The sequence below is a fragment of the Falco biarmicus genome, chromosome 6, assembly GCF_023638135.1.
Source record: "Falco biarmicus isolate bFalBia1 chromosome 6, bFalBia1.pri, whole genome shotgun sequence".
Lineage (NCBI taxonomy): Eukaryota > Metazoa > Chordata > Aves > Falconiformes > Falconidae > Falco > Falco biarmicus.
In genome coordinates, this window is record NC_079293.1 from 9,251,822 (window position 1) to 9,269,622 (window position 17,801).

Genomic DNA, 17,801 nt, shown 5'->3' on the forward strand with positions numbered 1-17,801 from the left:
AACCCTGTGGGATTTACCTAATAAAACTGATGTGGGTTATATTTGGGTCAGTGAATGCTGAGTGTAATGACACTCTGCACAACCATGAGCATAAAGATCAGAGCATCCCAGCTGCGCCTTTTGTTCTTTCATTTTTTGCCTCAGCAAAATAGAACTGTGCAGTGTTTACGGTTTGTCTTTAGTATATTTGTATGGATTGACCAGACCTAGTTCCACATAATCTTCTGACGGGAACTTGCCTGGTGTTTTGATGCCTGGATGCCTTAAAACTCAAAGCTTCTGTGGAGACTGAAATAAGATCTAGTCATAAACGCTTTCCTGTTTATGAAGGAGCTTTGAACTGTTGCGAAGCTGCTGTGAAGCAGCTAGATCCGCTAAACATCTTTTCTATGAAGGTGGAGAAACAGTGGTCTGCAAATTGGGCCTCACATAATTAATCGGGCTACTCCTTGCTTGTACTTCTCATCTCCTTGAGGATTATTTGTGCTCTCTCACTTCTGAAAAAGCACCTTGTGGTCTAATAAATTAAGTCATCTGTCCATTCCTTTCAAGCTTTTCTCAGCTGTTACCACATTACATGGCTAAATATGCACCTGTTACATAAAATGTAACATGTAAAATCCACAAACTGGATGTTTGGTCATGTCAGGGGTATCTGAGGGTTGTTGACGTGATCCCGTCTCTCCTGCACGTCCAGTGACACGACAGTAGAGGCCTGTGCTTGTAGTGCGCGATAGGGCACACTTGAACGCAGCAGGAGCTGTCCATGAATGTTCCGTCAAAGGACTGGATGGACTATCGAGCTGGCTAAGAGTCTCTTACTGGTCACGTTTTAGGCCAGGGCTGTGGTGTCAGAACATCTCCATGTGGCGTGTCCCACGGAGGCAGTTGAGTACCTCTCGCTTAGCCCGTAAAAGTCTCCAAGCAAATACCTCGTATCCTGCATCTGTTATGTCAGAGCGTGTGCAAACGGCAGACTTTGTTGTTAAAGTCTCCCACATTTCTACCCTTTTCCTCACTTACTGTTGAAACAACCGCGGTCTAATGAACTAGCTATAAGGGATGTGACCTCAGGCTGAAAGAAACTTTTTGATTTCTCCAGAGAAGACCTGCTGTGAAGCATTCCTGATCCTTGCAGCAGTGCTTCTTGAGCAACTTTTTGCTGCTGCTGCTACCAAATGGGAGGTTTTGTCCACTGGTGGCATATAAGTGAATAAAAACACTTGAGCTCTTCCCTTTTTCCCTCTCTTCTTTCTTTTCCCCTGCCTCCTCTTCTTTTTTTTTTTTTCTTTTTTCTCCCACCCCCCCAACCCCCCTTCAAGCTACCTTGAGCTAAACTCAACTAGAAGTTAGTCCTTATTGCACACTGGAATGAAGCTTTTTGAGCTCTACTTTGGGCTTCTTAGATTTTGACAGGTTGGCAATCACTGTGAATCCGTTCAGATATTTTAGTGAGAGTTTTATTAAGGCAGTGTGAAAATTAATGTAAATGCAAATCTGTTACGTGGTATCTATTCTCATTTCTTTACAGCAGATTGCAAGAATAACGCTTTGGCATCAGGAAGCGTCCAGGTAAACGGACATGGAGGACAGCCTTTGAAACCTCCGGTTAAAAGAGGTCCCGGACGGAAACCGAAGGTGGAGACGACTAACAGTAGCTGTGAAGTGGTGCACAAGAAAAGAGGCCGAAAACCAAAAAAGCTACAAATTGTTGAACAGCAAAAGGTTGCAGAGCAGAATACAATCCAGACTGCAAGGGATATACCAGAAGAAGCCTCTGCTTCTACCGCATGCAATTCTCTTTCTGAAAATAATATGAAGGAAGACTTGTTACAAAAAAAAGGCCGTGGGGGTAGAAAGCCAAAAAGGAAGATAAAGACCCATCAGCCAGGCTCGGACCTCTTAGTTCCTGCAAATGTAAAAATGCAAACGAGAAGCAGGAGGAAAAAGATAGATGAGCCTATGGAGGAGGGCTCTGAAGAGCTTAAAGATTCTGAGCCTCACATGAGAACTAGAAACCAGGGTAGGAGGACAGCCTTTTACAATGAAGATGACTCTGAGGAAGAGCAACGGCAGCTATTGTTCGAAGACACCTCCTTAACTTTTGGAACATCTAGCCGAGGCAGAGTCCGAAAGTTGACTGAAAAAGCAAAAGCTAATTTAATCGGTTGGTGATTTTTACCAAGGGTTTTACTTCAGAATGCTATGAAGCAGGTACAGTTAAGGAACAGCAGAACAGACTTCTGCTTCCCTGCTGCTATTATGGGTTAGAAGAACATGTTCTGATTTGGGGAGAAAAATCTAGCAAAAAATAAACTGAAAGAACATTCTTTGAAAGAAATATATATTTTAAACTTTTGCTATTTATTGCCCTCCAAATAGGTTATGCATTTCAACAGTCATTTTGTTCACAGTTGAGAGTAATTGAAGCAATTTCTGACTGACGTACAGAGTTGAGAACTACTCTGTTTTAGTAGCGCGTAGTATCTCTACACAATTAAAAAAAAGGTGATAGAACTTTTAATGCCACAAACTGAAAACGGAAGTCTTATTTTTGACCAAGCAAGGTACACTTTGATTGTAAAGTCAACTTGCCTAGGAAGGCAGATTTTGGCAAACAGTGGCAGTAATTCACTTACATTTCTGTTAAATACAGAAATACCAAACTTAAATCTCAAAACGCTTAATTTCAGTTGTGATGGAACATTCAACTGCAAAAGGAGCCTAGCACAGGCTGTTGGTTTATCCAAGTTCTGCCAAACATAGCAAAAATGTAAACAAAATATATATATATATCCACATTGGAAAAAGTTTGACTAATGTCTAATTTTTCAGACCTTGATTCTTGTATCAATCACTAAATCTCTGTTTATTGTGCCAAAGACTGAGAATCAGTGCAGTGGAAAGCCTTTTTTTCTTTTTGAGTGTCAGTACAGCATACCATTTGCAGTGATAAAAGCTGTGTATTGTTTTAAATAGTAAGTTGTTAACATTGTTCTGAAATGTATCCTTTTTGGTACTTTTGGTAGAAAATAATGCACTGGTGGGGTCCTTTGACAGAGATGTTTTAGACAAAATGTATAATTGGTTAAAGGATTCAAGGAAATTACAGGACAGGTATGGAATGATGATGTTTACTTTCTGATCCAGATTGATTGTTGTTTCTACAACTTTAGACATGCTTAAGAGGCTAAAATGACCTACAAAGAAGAGTGTATGTGTATATATTAGTATATACATAAACACATACATATAAAATATTACCCAGGTATAAATTTTTTTCAGGATTTTTTAGATAGCACTAGAATTGAAAATAAATTTTAAAATGTCATACTTTATAGTTTAATTTTAAGGGGAAGATTGGTTATTTTCAATTATTAAGGTTAAAAGGCCAAATCACTTTTTATGCAATCATGTTTTATACAGTGGTCTCATTGCACATTGTGTTTTTCTGCACTTTTTATGGTATATCACGCTGACATAAGTCAATATACACCCTAAAGAAAAATTCCATTTAATGATTGTGCCTTGTATTCTATTATTTCTTGCATCCTTAGTAAAATTAAGTTGTCTATTGTAAATGATAACTATATGACTTAGGGGAATGTATTGTTATATGTACTGCTCTGGAAAAGAAAAGCAGTTATTTATTTGTTTATGGTACATTTAGTTATTTTATACCTTTGCAAACAAACTTTAATACCATTTTCTATCACTTAAAAAAAAGTATTGTCCAGTTTTAAGGAAAAAAATACGGAAGTAGTCATATTTTCTGAGATCTGGTATGGTACAAAAATGTAACCAAAATTTTCTGGGTTTACATTATTTTGCAGGTTTGGATAGTGTGAAAGTTCTGTGGGTTTGGGTTTTTTTTTGGGGGGTTTTTTTTTGGTTTGGTTTTGTGTGTGTGTGTGTGTGTGTGTGATCTAACTTAGTTGAAAAAATAAACCTGAAATGAAACCTCAAATCTGTACACCCTTAGTTAATAATAACTCTGGGGTGGGGTGGGGTGGTGTTTGTTTGTTTTTTGGTTTTGTGTTTGATTTTTTTTTTTTTTTTTTTTTTACAAACATCATCTGCAATATCTGGAAGGGAGGGCATACAGAATTAAGACCTTAAATTTGCACAGATTCTGTATACTTATTTGAAGTCTGATTCTTCACACTTCTATTTTCTGTTACCAAAAAAAGCTTAAATTTTTGAACACAGAACGTTGGTATTTGGCACCAAGGGGAATAAAAATATGCTACTGTGGAGAGCAAATTAGTATCCACCATACCTAGTTTTCATTATGCATTTTGCTACAAAAAATGATGAAAATGTTTTCCAGATCCTCTTTGAATTGTTATGGATATGAATTTGGGGAGCAGGGATTAGTTTGCATTTCATTTGTTGATATATTTATTTTTTTCTAACAAATACTTCTTTATCATTCAGTTAAAACAGTGTCACTAAACATGAGATAAGATAACAAGCTATGGTTGTGCAGTTGCAATGCAGCTTCACAATTCACAGCTAATTGATTCTACTTGTTAATTTTGTCAAGTCTCACTGATGAAGGCAATCATTTGAAAATGTGTAATTTCCTGATGTTATCTGCATTGTAATATATGAAATAGATTATATCTAAAATTGAACTTCTGTATTTACTCCATTTGTAATAATGTTTTATATGGCATGTTTGTGTATATATTTATATATCAAAAATACCTTGTATGTAAGTTTCGGAGCCTGAAATAATATGTGTTCCCTTAACAGTAAGTAGAAAATTGTACATCTTAATTTTATGAGAATAGAAGGCCTTACTTGCAGAACATGGGTACTGCTTCCCACCCAGTAATATCGGTGACTTTAGCCAGTAATTTTTTAATTCGTATTAGACACATCAATGTTTTTCCTTTTAAAATAAATAGTGGATAATTTGGGTCAAATTTTTTTATAGAAGCAACGCTAGAAAATTATTAGAAATGAATACCAGATTTATTTAAAAGTTATATTTTTATAATTTAATTTCACTAGGTTGCAAACTTTATTTATGAGACTTTAGTCACCATCAGACTGTGCATTTTGGTCGGGGAAAAAGGTGTTATTAGAGGTTGTTGTAATATACTGTATCAACACAGAAAAGGAGCTTTTGATTACAAAGTCTTAAGTTTTTTAATGTGAGCAATAAACTATTGGTCAGTGTTCTGAAATAATTTAAGAACTGTAGTTACATGCATGTTTTATAATGCCATCGCAAATACCTAACAACTGGTTCAGAAAATGGAGTATCAAAATCTCATGTGCTTGTTTCACATTTGCATTGTAAATAACATAGGTTCATAGTCACATACACGCAAACGATCTTACAGACCTGGCAGCAATTAACACAGTTTAAGTCATTAACTTCATTTCTATTTGACGTGGATATGAGGATATGGTTCTGGTATTTCTACTCTATACTGGGAAACGTTAAAATTGGTATATACCGCTGAGTGGTATCTTAATAGCAGTGTGTTCCCTAACTGCCGATGAGGAAATAAGTTCTGTTTCTGTGATACCAGTGTGCTCTAAATGTTTGACGGAAATCATTGTACCTGTGCCTACATACTTAACAACGCTCTAACCGCTTTGTTTCTGTTGTTAGTGTGTTCCCTGGGAACTGAACTTCAATTTTACCACTGTAGTGTTCATTATTGTCAATATTGAACTAGAGCTCTTTGTCACTCGGCAATGACCAGTGATACAACTTTACGGAAAAATGTCTTCCTCCAGTGATTTGACTGCTGTGATATAGATTTACATATGTTTATTTGTACAGTGTCCGGTTTGTACATGTGACCAGTCTGTTGATAGACTTGTAAGATTGAGTTGGTTGAGTTAAATATTACTATGGCTTAATATTTGTAAAACTCTTAATTGATAAAGGACCCTGATGCAGCACGTAGGATAATATTAATATCTATAAAAAAATAAATTGTAGTATAGAGACAACTTACTGTATTGCTGTACAAATATTTTTTCAAGGACCAGTTCTGATTCTGTGCCCAGAGGCTTTTGTCTTACCAAAAAAACGACTACGTAAAACAAAAAATAGTCTGTCCATTCAGTAACTTCAAGCTTGTTACAATTTTTACACCACATTGTTAAATCTTTTTGCTCACATTTGTCGGATCAAGGACTACAAGTAAATGCTTTAGCGTGTAATTTGAATTTAGGCACACGTTAAATGGTTGGCTGGTTCTATAAAAGCAATAGGCTTAACTGGACGGGACCCTTTCACCCTGCACTTCGTAGTAGATGGGAGGTTAGAAGTTCCTAAGCTCGCTTTCATCAGCGTTCGCATTTGATTTGAAGCATGCAGATCTTGCTGAGATAATTTTAACATATTGTTGGTCAATCAAGATACAGCCATACCACAATAGTTACACTGTGTCCCAAGTCCTTACCTTACTCTGAAGTAGTATATTTTATCCACAGTGTTTTTTCAAAGGTTTGGGGTTTTGGGTTTTTTTTTTGAGGGGGGTGGGTGTGGGTTGGTTTGTTGTTGTTTAAGAGCTGAGTGTTTAACAAGAAGTGAAATACAACTGGAACAGTGCTACAGATGTGCTGTGATACAGATGGTAGAGTCACCTTAGAAACAGCAAAAGCTCATTTTCTGTTTACTACCTAATGAAGACAAATTAACTGTGTAAAATTATTATATATTTTCTTTTATCCCTGCAGTACTTGTAACAGATTGGTTTCCAAGGGGACCTAGGTATTCAACCGATAAAAGGGCTGTTAGTTTTCCGCTGTAAATTGCTGTATATACATCCTTGTTCATATGCAGAGGAAAGTGTATTAAATTTCATAAAATTGGCCAAGGCTTGACAATGTGTTTCCAATAACAAATCTGGTATTGACAGCTTACAGAGTTTCCTGGTTTTGAATCGGGAATACGGCTTGTACACTTTCTGCTGTGTCTGGAGGAAATAACAGGTAGCTTTTAAACTAGAGCTAATCTCTAGGTGCACTTGCATTTTTGCTAATTTTAATGTGGGAATTCACTGTGTCATTTTTACGGTGTGTTAGAGGAGGAAACACACCAGAAAGACTAGATTAAAAGACATCTTAAATGGCAGAAAAAAAATTATTAGCTGCTTTTTTTTTCCTCTCCTTTTCCCAAGGTTATAACAGCCTCGAGGCATCTATAGAGAAACCTTATATGCTGCAATAAAATAAAGGTGAATAAATTTAGCTTTTAGGCGGTAGGTAGTGAGGCAAGTAGTCATTTGGATCCTTTTAATGCAGATAAATACATCAGGAAATTAACTTCAAATAATGCAAACAATATATTTTAGGGAGGGAAGGTAGTACTATACTATGAATTTCTACCCTGAAAGAACCAAGAATGAGGTCGTACAAATTAGGAGTAGAAAGAAATCTGGAGTACCTATCGTGTACACATGCCTGTATGACGTACGTGTCCTGCTCTGTGCTTACAGCTGTGTGTGTTGGTTTGCTAATACACGGAGACCGTACAGAAGTTACATTTTTGGACCATACTGAAACTGCAGAAGTGTGGTGGACAACTGGATAATGATCTTGTGTGAATTAAATTCTGTCATAATGTTTAAATATGTATAGAACGGAGCTCAACTTCAAGGAAATGACCTAGAAAGGTTAATTTTGAAACTGACACATTTTCAGATTTAAAATTACGCTTATTTTGTACAGAATTATGTAAAACACGAATCTGTTGTATGTAATGAGTAACAGTTTTGAAAACTATAATTCTTTAGCTTTATCAAGGTTTTTTTCCTTCCAGAAATCTAGATTATCATGTTATAACCTGAAGTATCTCACCAGGATAACAGTGCCCTTTCTTTTTGTACATATGGATTGGAAATTTCTTTACTGTTATGTGGACACTTTCTATGTTAGTTTTGATGCATAATACTTTGAATCCTTTTATACAAACTAGAATGTATGTGTAAGAATTACTGTCACTGCAATGTAGTAACTACAAACTTATTTTTAAATAAATAGAAAACATGTTTTTCTAAGCTGTCCAACAGTGTGTGTTTCTATCTAGTAATGTACCGGTTTATGGGACAAGTGCTAATGCGTTCTTCGAAACAGCCTAAAATCGGCTCATTTTGATTCCTCGTGGAATATGGTATAGCTTTACGTGGTAGTATGGTATATAGTGTATTACGAGGGAACAGGCGAAACTACAAGCTTGATATCACAGCTTGATAGAGCTCAAAATCTGCTATTTTGTAGGGTTTTTCACAGAAACCCGCAGTTCTGGAGGCAGTGTAAAGGCACTGGCATGTGGCACTGAAGACGCCACGTTGCCAGTCCTCTTGGCTCACTGTCACCTGTGCAGCAGGGTGCTCCTCATCCTCCAAGGAGCCACCCCTGTTCAGGTGACAGCTGTTTGGACCAGAGCTACGTCCAGTTTACGTGGAAATCTCTGCTTCCCAACAACTCTAGCAGAAGCTAAAAGCAGCTAAGCCGAGCGAAGCCCCCCGCCTCCCTGCATGTAGCGGTACAGGTCTGCACTCTGGTTGCCCTGAATGGGTGATGCACAGAAAAGGCAGTGACGGGATGTGTTTTCCCAGTGGTGTGCGTTTGGTTTGCTTATATCTACGTGTTTCTGCTCAATAGATAGAAAACAAAAGAAGTGTTTGCTGTTTCAAATACTGCACCGTGTCGATCCTGTTTAATTTCATGTGTTACTTGCTTTATCAGATGATCTTTTCCTCCTTACGCACCTTACCTGAAATCACAGGGGAGAGAGAGAAGAAACCCTTAACTCACCTCACAGATGCAGGTATGTGTGCTGCTGAGTAGTGGGATCGGGAAACGGTCATAGCAGAACAAATTGAGTTCCCAGTAGCTTTCCAGACATGTCCCCTACGGAGTCTGGCAAAAGCAAGACTTGTTTTGGCATACGAGGAAAAATCCGTTGTGTCAAGAGTATCTGTGTGAGTTCTAGTAATCGGCGTGTTTGCTTGGAGAGAAATAATTCTAAAATACTCGAAATGCAACGCGTTTCCTTCCCTGTTTCTGCGTAGTACTAGAGGTGGTAGTTCTGTTTGCACATGCATCTTCAGTATTACAGTACTCTAGCAGTAATGGTGCGCTCTTCCAAAAACGAGCCACCCCAGGTCCGGGGTTTTATTTTTGTTACTGTGAATAGTCTTAAGCAGTTCATGATCGCTTTTGTTTTGAAAAGATCTTTTTCTGTGGAACTTTGTACAGGATCCTTAAAGTGCCGTTGTATGGCGGTTCTCACTCGTGTGACAGGTGCCTTTTTGAGGCCTACTGGGGTTATTGTACTTTGAGTAGGAACTGCTTGGGATTGACAGATGCTGTGAAATGTTGGTGTCTGGCAGATGCTGACTGTGCCAGGACTACTGCTTCGTTACCTTGTTAATACCATTTACTCCTGTTAGTTCATAGTGCTCGTTAAATGAAGGAAATTATGTATGACGGCTGAAGGTGGCCATTTTGTTTTCAAAATGAAAAGTTCTTGTACCAAAACCTGTGTTCTTTCCTGCTCTGGTAGTCGATGTGAGCTTTGCAAAAGAGCATTTGTCGTTTTTCCCAAAGACTTGAGCAAACTGTAATGGCTTTAAAAATTAATCACTGTTTCTGTTTGAAGTACATGTGAAAAATAAAGCAAGTGCCAGAGAACTAACACAAGCAAAGCAACATAGAAGGTGACTGGAGTTTAAACAATGATAAGTGAGGTTTTGTATGCAAAATTGGTATGCAAAATAGAATTTTTGAGGGTTTTACTAATGTGGGCAGGAAACTCAAAGCCCAAAATGTCAGATGGTTTTTCTAGCTCACAGAAATCTTGTGTTAGATAATATTCACAACAGGCTTAACTGACTCTCTTATAGGAGTGTAGTGAGGATTTACAAATCCTCTCTCGCCCACTGAAGTTATCTGTGTGTCCTGAAAGGAGGAGAGGGCAGAGAATTCAGGAATGCTGTTTCCAATCTGGTATCAGCCATGCAGACTTCCTTTGTGCTTCCTTGTCTTGCCTCAGAAATGGACAGTTTTTACCTAAACTTGGTCCCCTCTGCCTCTCACTTGACTTTAGCTTGTAGGCACATCGGTGGGGGGAAAACCAAAACCAGACAAACCACAAACACAGGAGAAAGAGGAAACAAGTGCAAGGGCAAGTAATCGTTCAGCACGGAATTTCTGCAGAGGCGTATTCCTGAAGGCAGGAGTTCAAACTGAATGTTAATATTCAAGGGCCTGCCAGCCTTATCAAGTTAACAAGTTAACAAGTGAAGTTAACATTAACTTAACTTGTGCTTTGTCGCAGGTCTCTGAATTTTACTTTGAACAAGGATATTCAAAATAGTAAAGACTGTAACTTAAAATGCAAAACTAGTTAGAATATGGCTAAAACACTAGAAAGAATTACTTTATTTACATTCTACAGAGGAGAAGTCTAGTGGGGTTATTTTTTTCATATTCAAGCACCCTGATTCAAAATTTGAATTCTCTTTATTATTAAGGAGTGCGGTGTAAGCTTCTGTGAACTGCTCAGAAATGGAACACAGCTGTCAAAACCTTCCCATTCACCAAGGTTTTAACTTGAGAACGTTCACAGAACAAAATTACTTAAGAGTCACACTTCAGTGATCATGCCAGCACCTTTCAATACACTGCGTATTTTTTACCCAACTAGAATCTCAACACGAAAAGTTGAGTGTACGTGCACTCTACTGTTGCCGTCTTTCACTGACATCGGTTAATCTGAACAAGTACAAGTACTTTGGGAAGGATTAAAAATCTAGAATTCAGAACTTTTGTTCTGTTTAAGTGGTTGTTAAGGGTTTGAGGTTGTAAAATGTGTGTTAATACTAACCTCTTCTGATAAAGTTATAAGGGAAATAAGAGGTTTAATTATTTAGAAAAGTGATTAGAAAAGTCATAGAAGCTTTGTCTTAAGAAAGGTAGATCACCTGAAATTGTCTTTCGGACAGGGTGGTGTTTTGGTTTTTTTTCTTACACGCTAATTTATCAAGTTGTAATTCTCTGGCTTTGTAAGTGTCCCAAGAAAATGCTTCAGTCTGCGTAGCATTGTCACTAGCCTTTTTACAAAACTTAGATTCTTACAAAACTTCTTGTGAGCTTTGGACCTTAATTTTGCACTTGTCTTGGTGCCCTTGACTCCCTGTTAAGCCTCCTCTCTCCTCCTTCGGCAACTGTTACTGTCAGGGAAGACTCATGGCAGAAACACAGTGCGCTGAGTAACGTTTCCCTTATTCAGGTTTCACAGACCTGTTGAGAATTCCAGTTTCCCTCTGTGCATGTGATTTGATTCTTTCAGGTCTATGGAGAAATCCATCTTCATAAAAGAGGCTCTTTAGAATTTTTAAAGGACAGAAACCAGTTTTCCTAGTTCTCTACAGCTTGGTAATCCCCGTTTCACAGCTCTGTGAAAATACGCCTGTCTTACCAAGGAAGAGAAATTTGGATCTTTTGCACGTCTGGAAGTTCTTGTTTCTGCATGGAAAAAAAGAATGGTGGAAAACATGTGACTCTTCGCATGCAAGAAAATTTCTGCATCTATTTAATAAATAGTTTCCTAAACTTGGGATCTGCCCCCAACTCCAAGCACCCCGAACGGATGGTAGCTCTTGACATCTGTCGTTCTACCCCTAGCTGTCATCTGTCATCCAAAACCCATCTGCTTCGTGAGCAGTTGGCCTGAGGGTCCCTTTACACATCAGGAAAACTTCTGATTTTTCTTTTCTCTTCTCTGGTACTCTAATACATCAAAACCTTTAGGAACTAAAAGACCTTTAAAGGACTTTTCCTTCCTTAAAGAGATCACAGTACAGCAGTGTTGCAGCTGGTCCCATCCAAGTCCAGGACTCTGGGACCCAAAATGTCATTAGGCAATGGGGCAAAGTCATTTTTGTACGAGTTTCTTACACCACTGACACAACCTGCTTTAGCAAAGACTGAAGCTGCCCTCGCTTTTTAGGGCACTCGCAGCCCCACTTTTGCGGTCTTCTGTGGAGCACTGAGCTCAGCTTGAGCCTGCTCAAGCCAGAAGCAGTTCTGACCGCCGACGCCTTCCTGACCTTGCAGAGCGGGTGTGTTGTGTGTGCCTCTCTTCTGGGGGAGAGAAGAGTCTGTACAAAGTCTCTGGGGCTGGTATGTGCTGTGATATGCAAGTGTGTCTGGTTAAACTTGCATGAAATTCAGCAGCACAGAACTCCAGAGTTCTTCAGGGACAGAGCGACAGTGAAAACCCTGGGCTTGAAAAACATCCGGCATTTATCTTTGGGAAGATCTTATCCAGACTGTACTGCACAGGCTTCTCCACCTTGAATTTTTAAGAACGTGCTTTCCTTGGGAAAATGTGAGACATTTAATATTTAACCACTGCAGCCCTCAGAGGTGTTTGTCTCAGTTACCAGTTAGTGGCAGGTGAAGCTGGTGCTCAAAACTTCTTCACACATTTTGTGTTGGCTTCTCCAGGATGAAACAGAAGTGGTTTGGGAAGAGGTCTCTCCCCCCCAGCAGGCTGCACTAACCACAGGGTTGCGTTCGGGCTGCCTCGTGGCCCGGGCTTGCCCTGCCTGGGGCTCTTGCGTGACTGGCTGCATGGCGGCCCGGCTGTGGCATGAGAGTTGGGGAGCGCTCCCGCTGCAGTAACCGCTGCCTGGTAAAAAGGGAAACCACTGCGATCCTGTCGAGAATCCCAGTGCAAATCAGACCGTGAAGATCCGTTTAGTCAGACCAGTACCAAGGCCTCGTGCTTCTCCAGTGAATGAGGAGGATCTCAGCCTTTCCTCTGCCCACCTGCTCTGTCACAGCAGAGCACACAGGGTTGGTTCCTGTCTGGGTCTTGAACCACAAACCTCCGCTCAAGCACATGGGGAGCAACCTGCTTTGTAACAGAAGCATCTTGCCATTTGATTTACTTTGTATTTCTGGAAGATGTCTTAATGTTCAGTAGTAAGTTGCTTGAGTCGCACCTTGAGACCAGCTATTTATGTGGCTCCCAAGGTTTCACCCAAAGGAGTGAGTGGTTAGGTCCCTCCACTGCAGCCGGGGCTGGTGAGATGCAAAAGCAGCCACGGTGGCCGCAAAGAATCCGTTCTCCTTGTGCTGGGCTGTGTGGGGCAAATAGGAAATTGCTGTGGACCACAAGGCATCTAGAAAGGTTCCTTACTTCGCATACCTTAAGCTAACAGAGATCCAGCTCCAGTCTGAAAGCTCTCTGGTGCTGACGCTCATTTTTCTAAGTGGTCTTAATTCCTCATACCCACTTAGGCACCACAGAAATCCAAGTGTCTCAGCGTGGCTTAACGTTATATCTGAGTTTTAAATCTGAGCTAACCATTTTTTGAGATGCAAACCCTAGAGGTGAGGAAGAAAGAGGCAAGACAGGATGCAGGAATATTTTTATCTTAAGGTTGACAGATGACCAAATCACAGCATTGACTGCATCTCAGAATGGTTGCAACTCAGGTCAGTGGGCAAGCGCTTCAGACCAGCCCTACCAGCTAGCGGGACAAAAAAGGGAAAGCGGCAGATGTAGGGACGGGGCTGGCTGAAGAAAAGGTGAAGAGTAAGCACATTAAGCTTGCGCTTTGTGTCGCTGTAATGACAATCCAGCAAACTGCCAACATCTTGGGACACAGCTGAGTGCCAGGCCCGCTAGCAATTACATTACCCAGACATTTCTGGCACATGTGATTTCAATTCTACTAATGCAAAGAGCATCCTTAAGCCTCTGCTCCTTTACTACCTGGCTTGTGTCTTCTTATGGGTGAAAAATTACATGAAGTAGAGCTGAACGGAGGCACTCAAGGTGAGACAGCAGCCAAGCCTAAAGGCTCATCTCCAGCTGCAGCCACGGCTCTGTCCATCCGCCCTGATTTAGCTTCCCTACGTGCTGCAGCTGGAGCATTTTTAGACAACTGTTGTTCTACTGGGGCTAAGCCTGTGTGGAATGCATACTTTAAATATCTCTTCCTGTTTTTGGAACTTGATCTTCCACCAGAAAAGCTGTAGCTCTGTCTTCATAAAAACTGTTTTGCTGCTCAATTGGTATCGTGCCTAACCTGTAAAACTTGGCCAGGAATTGCAACTGTGAACTGCAGGCAGCAGAGAAGCGAGACTGGAGGGACGGTAAATGCAATACTGGCTTGGCTTCTGGTGCCTCCAGAACGGTAAGGCTGGAATTGCTGTCACTGAGTCACAAGTTTGGGTTTGGTGGGTTTTGGTTTGCCATTTTTTTTTTTAACTTGATTGGTTTCTATTTCAGCAAATTATTCTAATTTTGTTTTCCTCAGTCTTTCTCTGCACAAGAATCCTGCAAAACAGCATCTGATCTTTATGATGGTACAGGATGTGTTTTGTCCCCATGATGGGGGAGGCGGGGGGGGAAGGTAAGAAAAAGTTTTCTAATTTTTGAGAAGTTACATATTTAGTCCAGGACAATAAAAAGGTTGACTTTAGCAATCTTAACATACCATTGCCCAGAACAGATAAAGACTTGAGAGAGAAAAACCTAGTTCAGCACCACTTCATGTAACATTCCCAGAAAAGTGTGTGGATTTACGTTGCTTTCCAACCACCTGACACCCCACTGACGCTGTCAGGTCACAGGTGTTTTTTCACAGTTCAGCCCATGACATGAGGTGATGTGCCTGTTCCTTAAGGGAAAAAGTCGATAAGCATATGTATAGTGGGAGCCTTGCTCCTTCCCTGCTGGACAGGCCCTCATTGCCCAGAAGGTGACTGCAGAGAATTCGAATGTGAGCCAGATAGACGTGCAAAGTAATTGCAAATGCTCCTTTTTGAGGAACTTCCTCACCAGCTCACTGATAACTTTAAACTTTTTTCATGTAATGAATGTATGGAGAGACTTTCCCACTGCACAGATAACCTTTCTACCACCAGGTAGGAATATGCTGTCTTGCAGGAAATTCTCTCTATTCAAGTAACGGCCAAAGTACCACCTCAACCCCTCTATTGCTTCTTCCTCAAGGAGTTGTTACCTTCAGACCTAGCTAGCCCATTTAAATGCTAGAAACTTTGTTCACTACAGTCTGGGCACCAAGCACTTACTTGAAGGAAGGCTCTCCAGACACCAAGTGCTTTTCTGTCCCTCTGTCTTTCATTTCTATTATTCAAAGTTGCTTTGCCTTTTGATGCTGTCTGGGCTGGAAGGGAAGTGGGGCTCCTAGAAAAAATAAATTCTTTCCATTTTTCCTATTTAGGTCCTAAAGTTATTCTTCTGTTATCGCAGTGGCAAGGTAGGGGATAAACAGGCACCTTCTCTTGGATTGACGTGGCCATGGTTTGTGAGGCCTTTGTGACAGGCTATTCCTAAACACCTTCAGAAAACACAACCTGTTATGTTCCCCCTATAATGAAATTTTAATTGGGTTGAAGAATAACAGTTAAATTACCAACTAAAGCTATTCCTACTATATTTCTACTATATTTTATCTATAGAGAAACAACTTGATTAGTTAAGTTTTAAAAATATCTTTTTCTTAGATTAAATTTGTATTTCTTGTCTAGGTCAGTAGTTATGTGAATTTTCAACTGGGCATACCTGACATGTTGCACAGGTTTAAATCCTTCAACAAACAAACAAAACCTCAAGCCTGGCTGCTTAGTTCCCACATGATTTATTTTCCACCAGTGCTGTCTTGAAATCGCTACTGTAATTTTTGCCAACCCCTCATCAACTTTGTACAGCCTTAAAATTGACAAAGTCAGTCAGTCCCCAGGGCAAAAAGGGCACCGGGGAGACCCTGAGATGACAGGAGAAAGGAAGAACATCAAGTGGCAACACAAGCAATGGAGAAGGGAAAGCAGTAGTGCCAGATCCTGATGTTTTTTCTTTAGCTTCTGCCTAGCCAAGGCACAGGATTTCAAAGTACTTTATGCACTAGAAAAATGGATTATCCTTGTCTCCCTGCGTGCCCCAGGATGCTGCATGTAAACTCCTGATATGCTTGCTTTTCATGGGCCCCGGGCTCAAAACCACTGCTCGAGACAGCTCTCAAGCAACAAGTCAAAGTATTCCAGCCAACGTGCTCGGCTTAAAAGCCAACACCACTCCACTCCTCTGCTGTCTGACACAAGTGTAGGAGATGCTACATGATTTTCCTTGACTACAGAATAATACGATGGTTTGGGTTGGAAGGGACCTTTGGACCTTTACAGGTTGTCTAGTCCAACCCCCCCTGCAATGAGCCGGGACATCTTCAACTAGATCAGGTTGCTCAGAGCCCCGTCCAACCTGAATTGAACATTTCCAGGGATGGGGCATCTATCACCTGCCTGGGCAACCTGTTCCAGTGCTTCACCACCCCCATCGCAAAAAAAAAATAATGTTTTCCTTATATGTAGACTAAATCTACCCTCTTTTAGTTTACCCCTTGTCTATCACTACAGGCTTTGTCAATGAAGAAGAGACATAATGACTTGTTAGCTGGCTAATAATATTGCATAGTGGGCCGCTATTTGTCCTGTATGTTGTTGATTTTATCCACAGCAGAAAGCAGGAGGTATTCAGTCTGTATCATCACATGCTGTAGTTCCTGCATTTTTCAAATTATTTCTGAGCCATTTTTGCTTTTGGCTTGTGCCTACAGGAGAAAGTATTTTCTGAAGTTTTCCATTTGAAAAGTGTAACTATTGACATGTTACTGAAAAAAAACAATGAAAAATAAGCAACGCTATTGAACCATACCTTGTTGAGTAACATTTCCCCTTTTTTTTCCCCCATGGTACTGCCCTTTACAGAGATGTGCTTGATAATTGAGAAGAGACGCTAGAACATCTCCTGTTGCTCAGTAGGACTCAACGTCTTGCTGCTGCTGAGTTTCTCTTGTTGCCTGTAACGTTGCTATTGCTTTAACGTCTCTGGGTCGTTTGCAGTTCGAGCCTCTCCTGCCTGCTCCCGCTCCGGCTTGGGTGTCATCAACAAATCTGATTGCCCTTGAATTTACACCAAAGAAATCCCTGGCAAAGAGGAGACTCACTGACAGGCTTCGACCCTGGTGCAACAGGTGGGCAGCCACAGGCCCAGAGGGAGGGCTCTGCTCTCAAAACTACGCAGGGGCCTGTTGTTTCAGCTACACCTTCATCCATCTGGGACAAAACCAGACCCAGGGACCACTCGTAAGCGCTCTCTGAAATACCAGCTGGGTGGCTAGAGGTAAGCTGTGAGGCTGGGTTAAGAGTTTATGTTAAAATGTGATGCCTTTTCTGTGAACTTCGCACTAGAGAATTAGGTCAAAGGTGCTTGACCATCTTCAGAGGAAAAAAAAAAAAAAGACATAAGTAAGGGAGTTTCAAATATCATTTACTTAACCTGCGAGCACACACACCTCTTGTCTCTTTCTTGATAATCTCCTTTAAAAGGATAAGGGTGCGAGGTCCACCCAGGTGTTTCTTTCGTTTTGTTTTGAGAATGAGAACGCCTGCCCCCACCCACGGACGGGGAGGACGGCCCCCAGTCGGGCTGAAGGGGGGGGTACCCCCGCCCCGGGCGGCAGGCTCGGCGCCCTGGGCCCGGTTTGAGGCGTTACGGCGCTGCTGCCGCCCGCAGCCCGTCCCGCCGCTCCCCTCAGCGCCACAAGATGGCCGCCGGCCCGGCTACCTGCCGGCGCCCCGCCCCCCGCCCCGCCCCCCGCGCCGCCCCCCGCGCTCGGCCCCGCCCCCGCCCGCCGCCGCCCGGGGAGCGGGACGCGCCGCCCCGCCGAGGGGCTGCCCGCGCGGTGCGGCGGGGCAGGGAGTGTGGCGGCGCCGGGGCGAGGGCT

The 17,801-nt window shown here is 41.3% G+C and overlaps 1 protein-coding gene across 4 annotated transcripts in view; it reads left to right on the forward strand.

The window, feature by feature from the left end:
* Positions 1–8,041, forward strand: part of PHIP (pleckstrin homology domain interacting protein) — a 119,320-nt gene extending 111,279 nt beyond the window's left edge. For 3 of the 4 annotated variants that reach the window (XM_056343973.1, XM_056343975.1, XM_056343976.1), the window contains one exon: positions 1,532–8,041. In XM_056343973.1, the coding sequence (XP_056199948.1) occupies positions 1,532–2,175 (644 nt within the window). In that variant the 3' untranslated portion in view covers positions 2,176–8,041. The remainder of the gene's footprint in view (positions 1–1,531) is intronic. The other variant, XM_056343974.1, reaches the window with a different exon arrangement.
* The last annotated feature ends 9,760 nt before the right edge of the window (positions 8,042–17,801 follow it).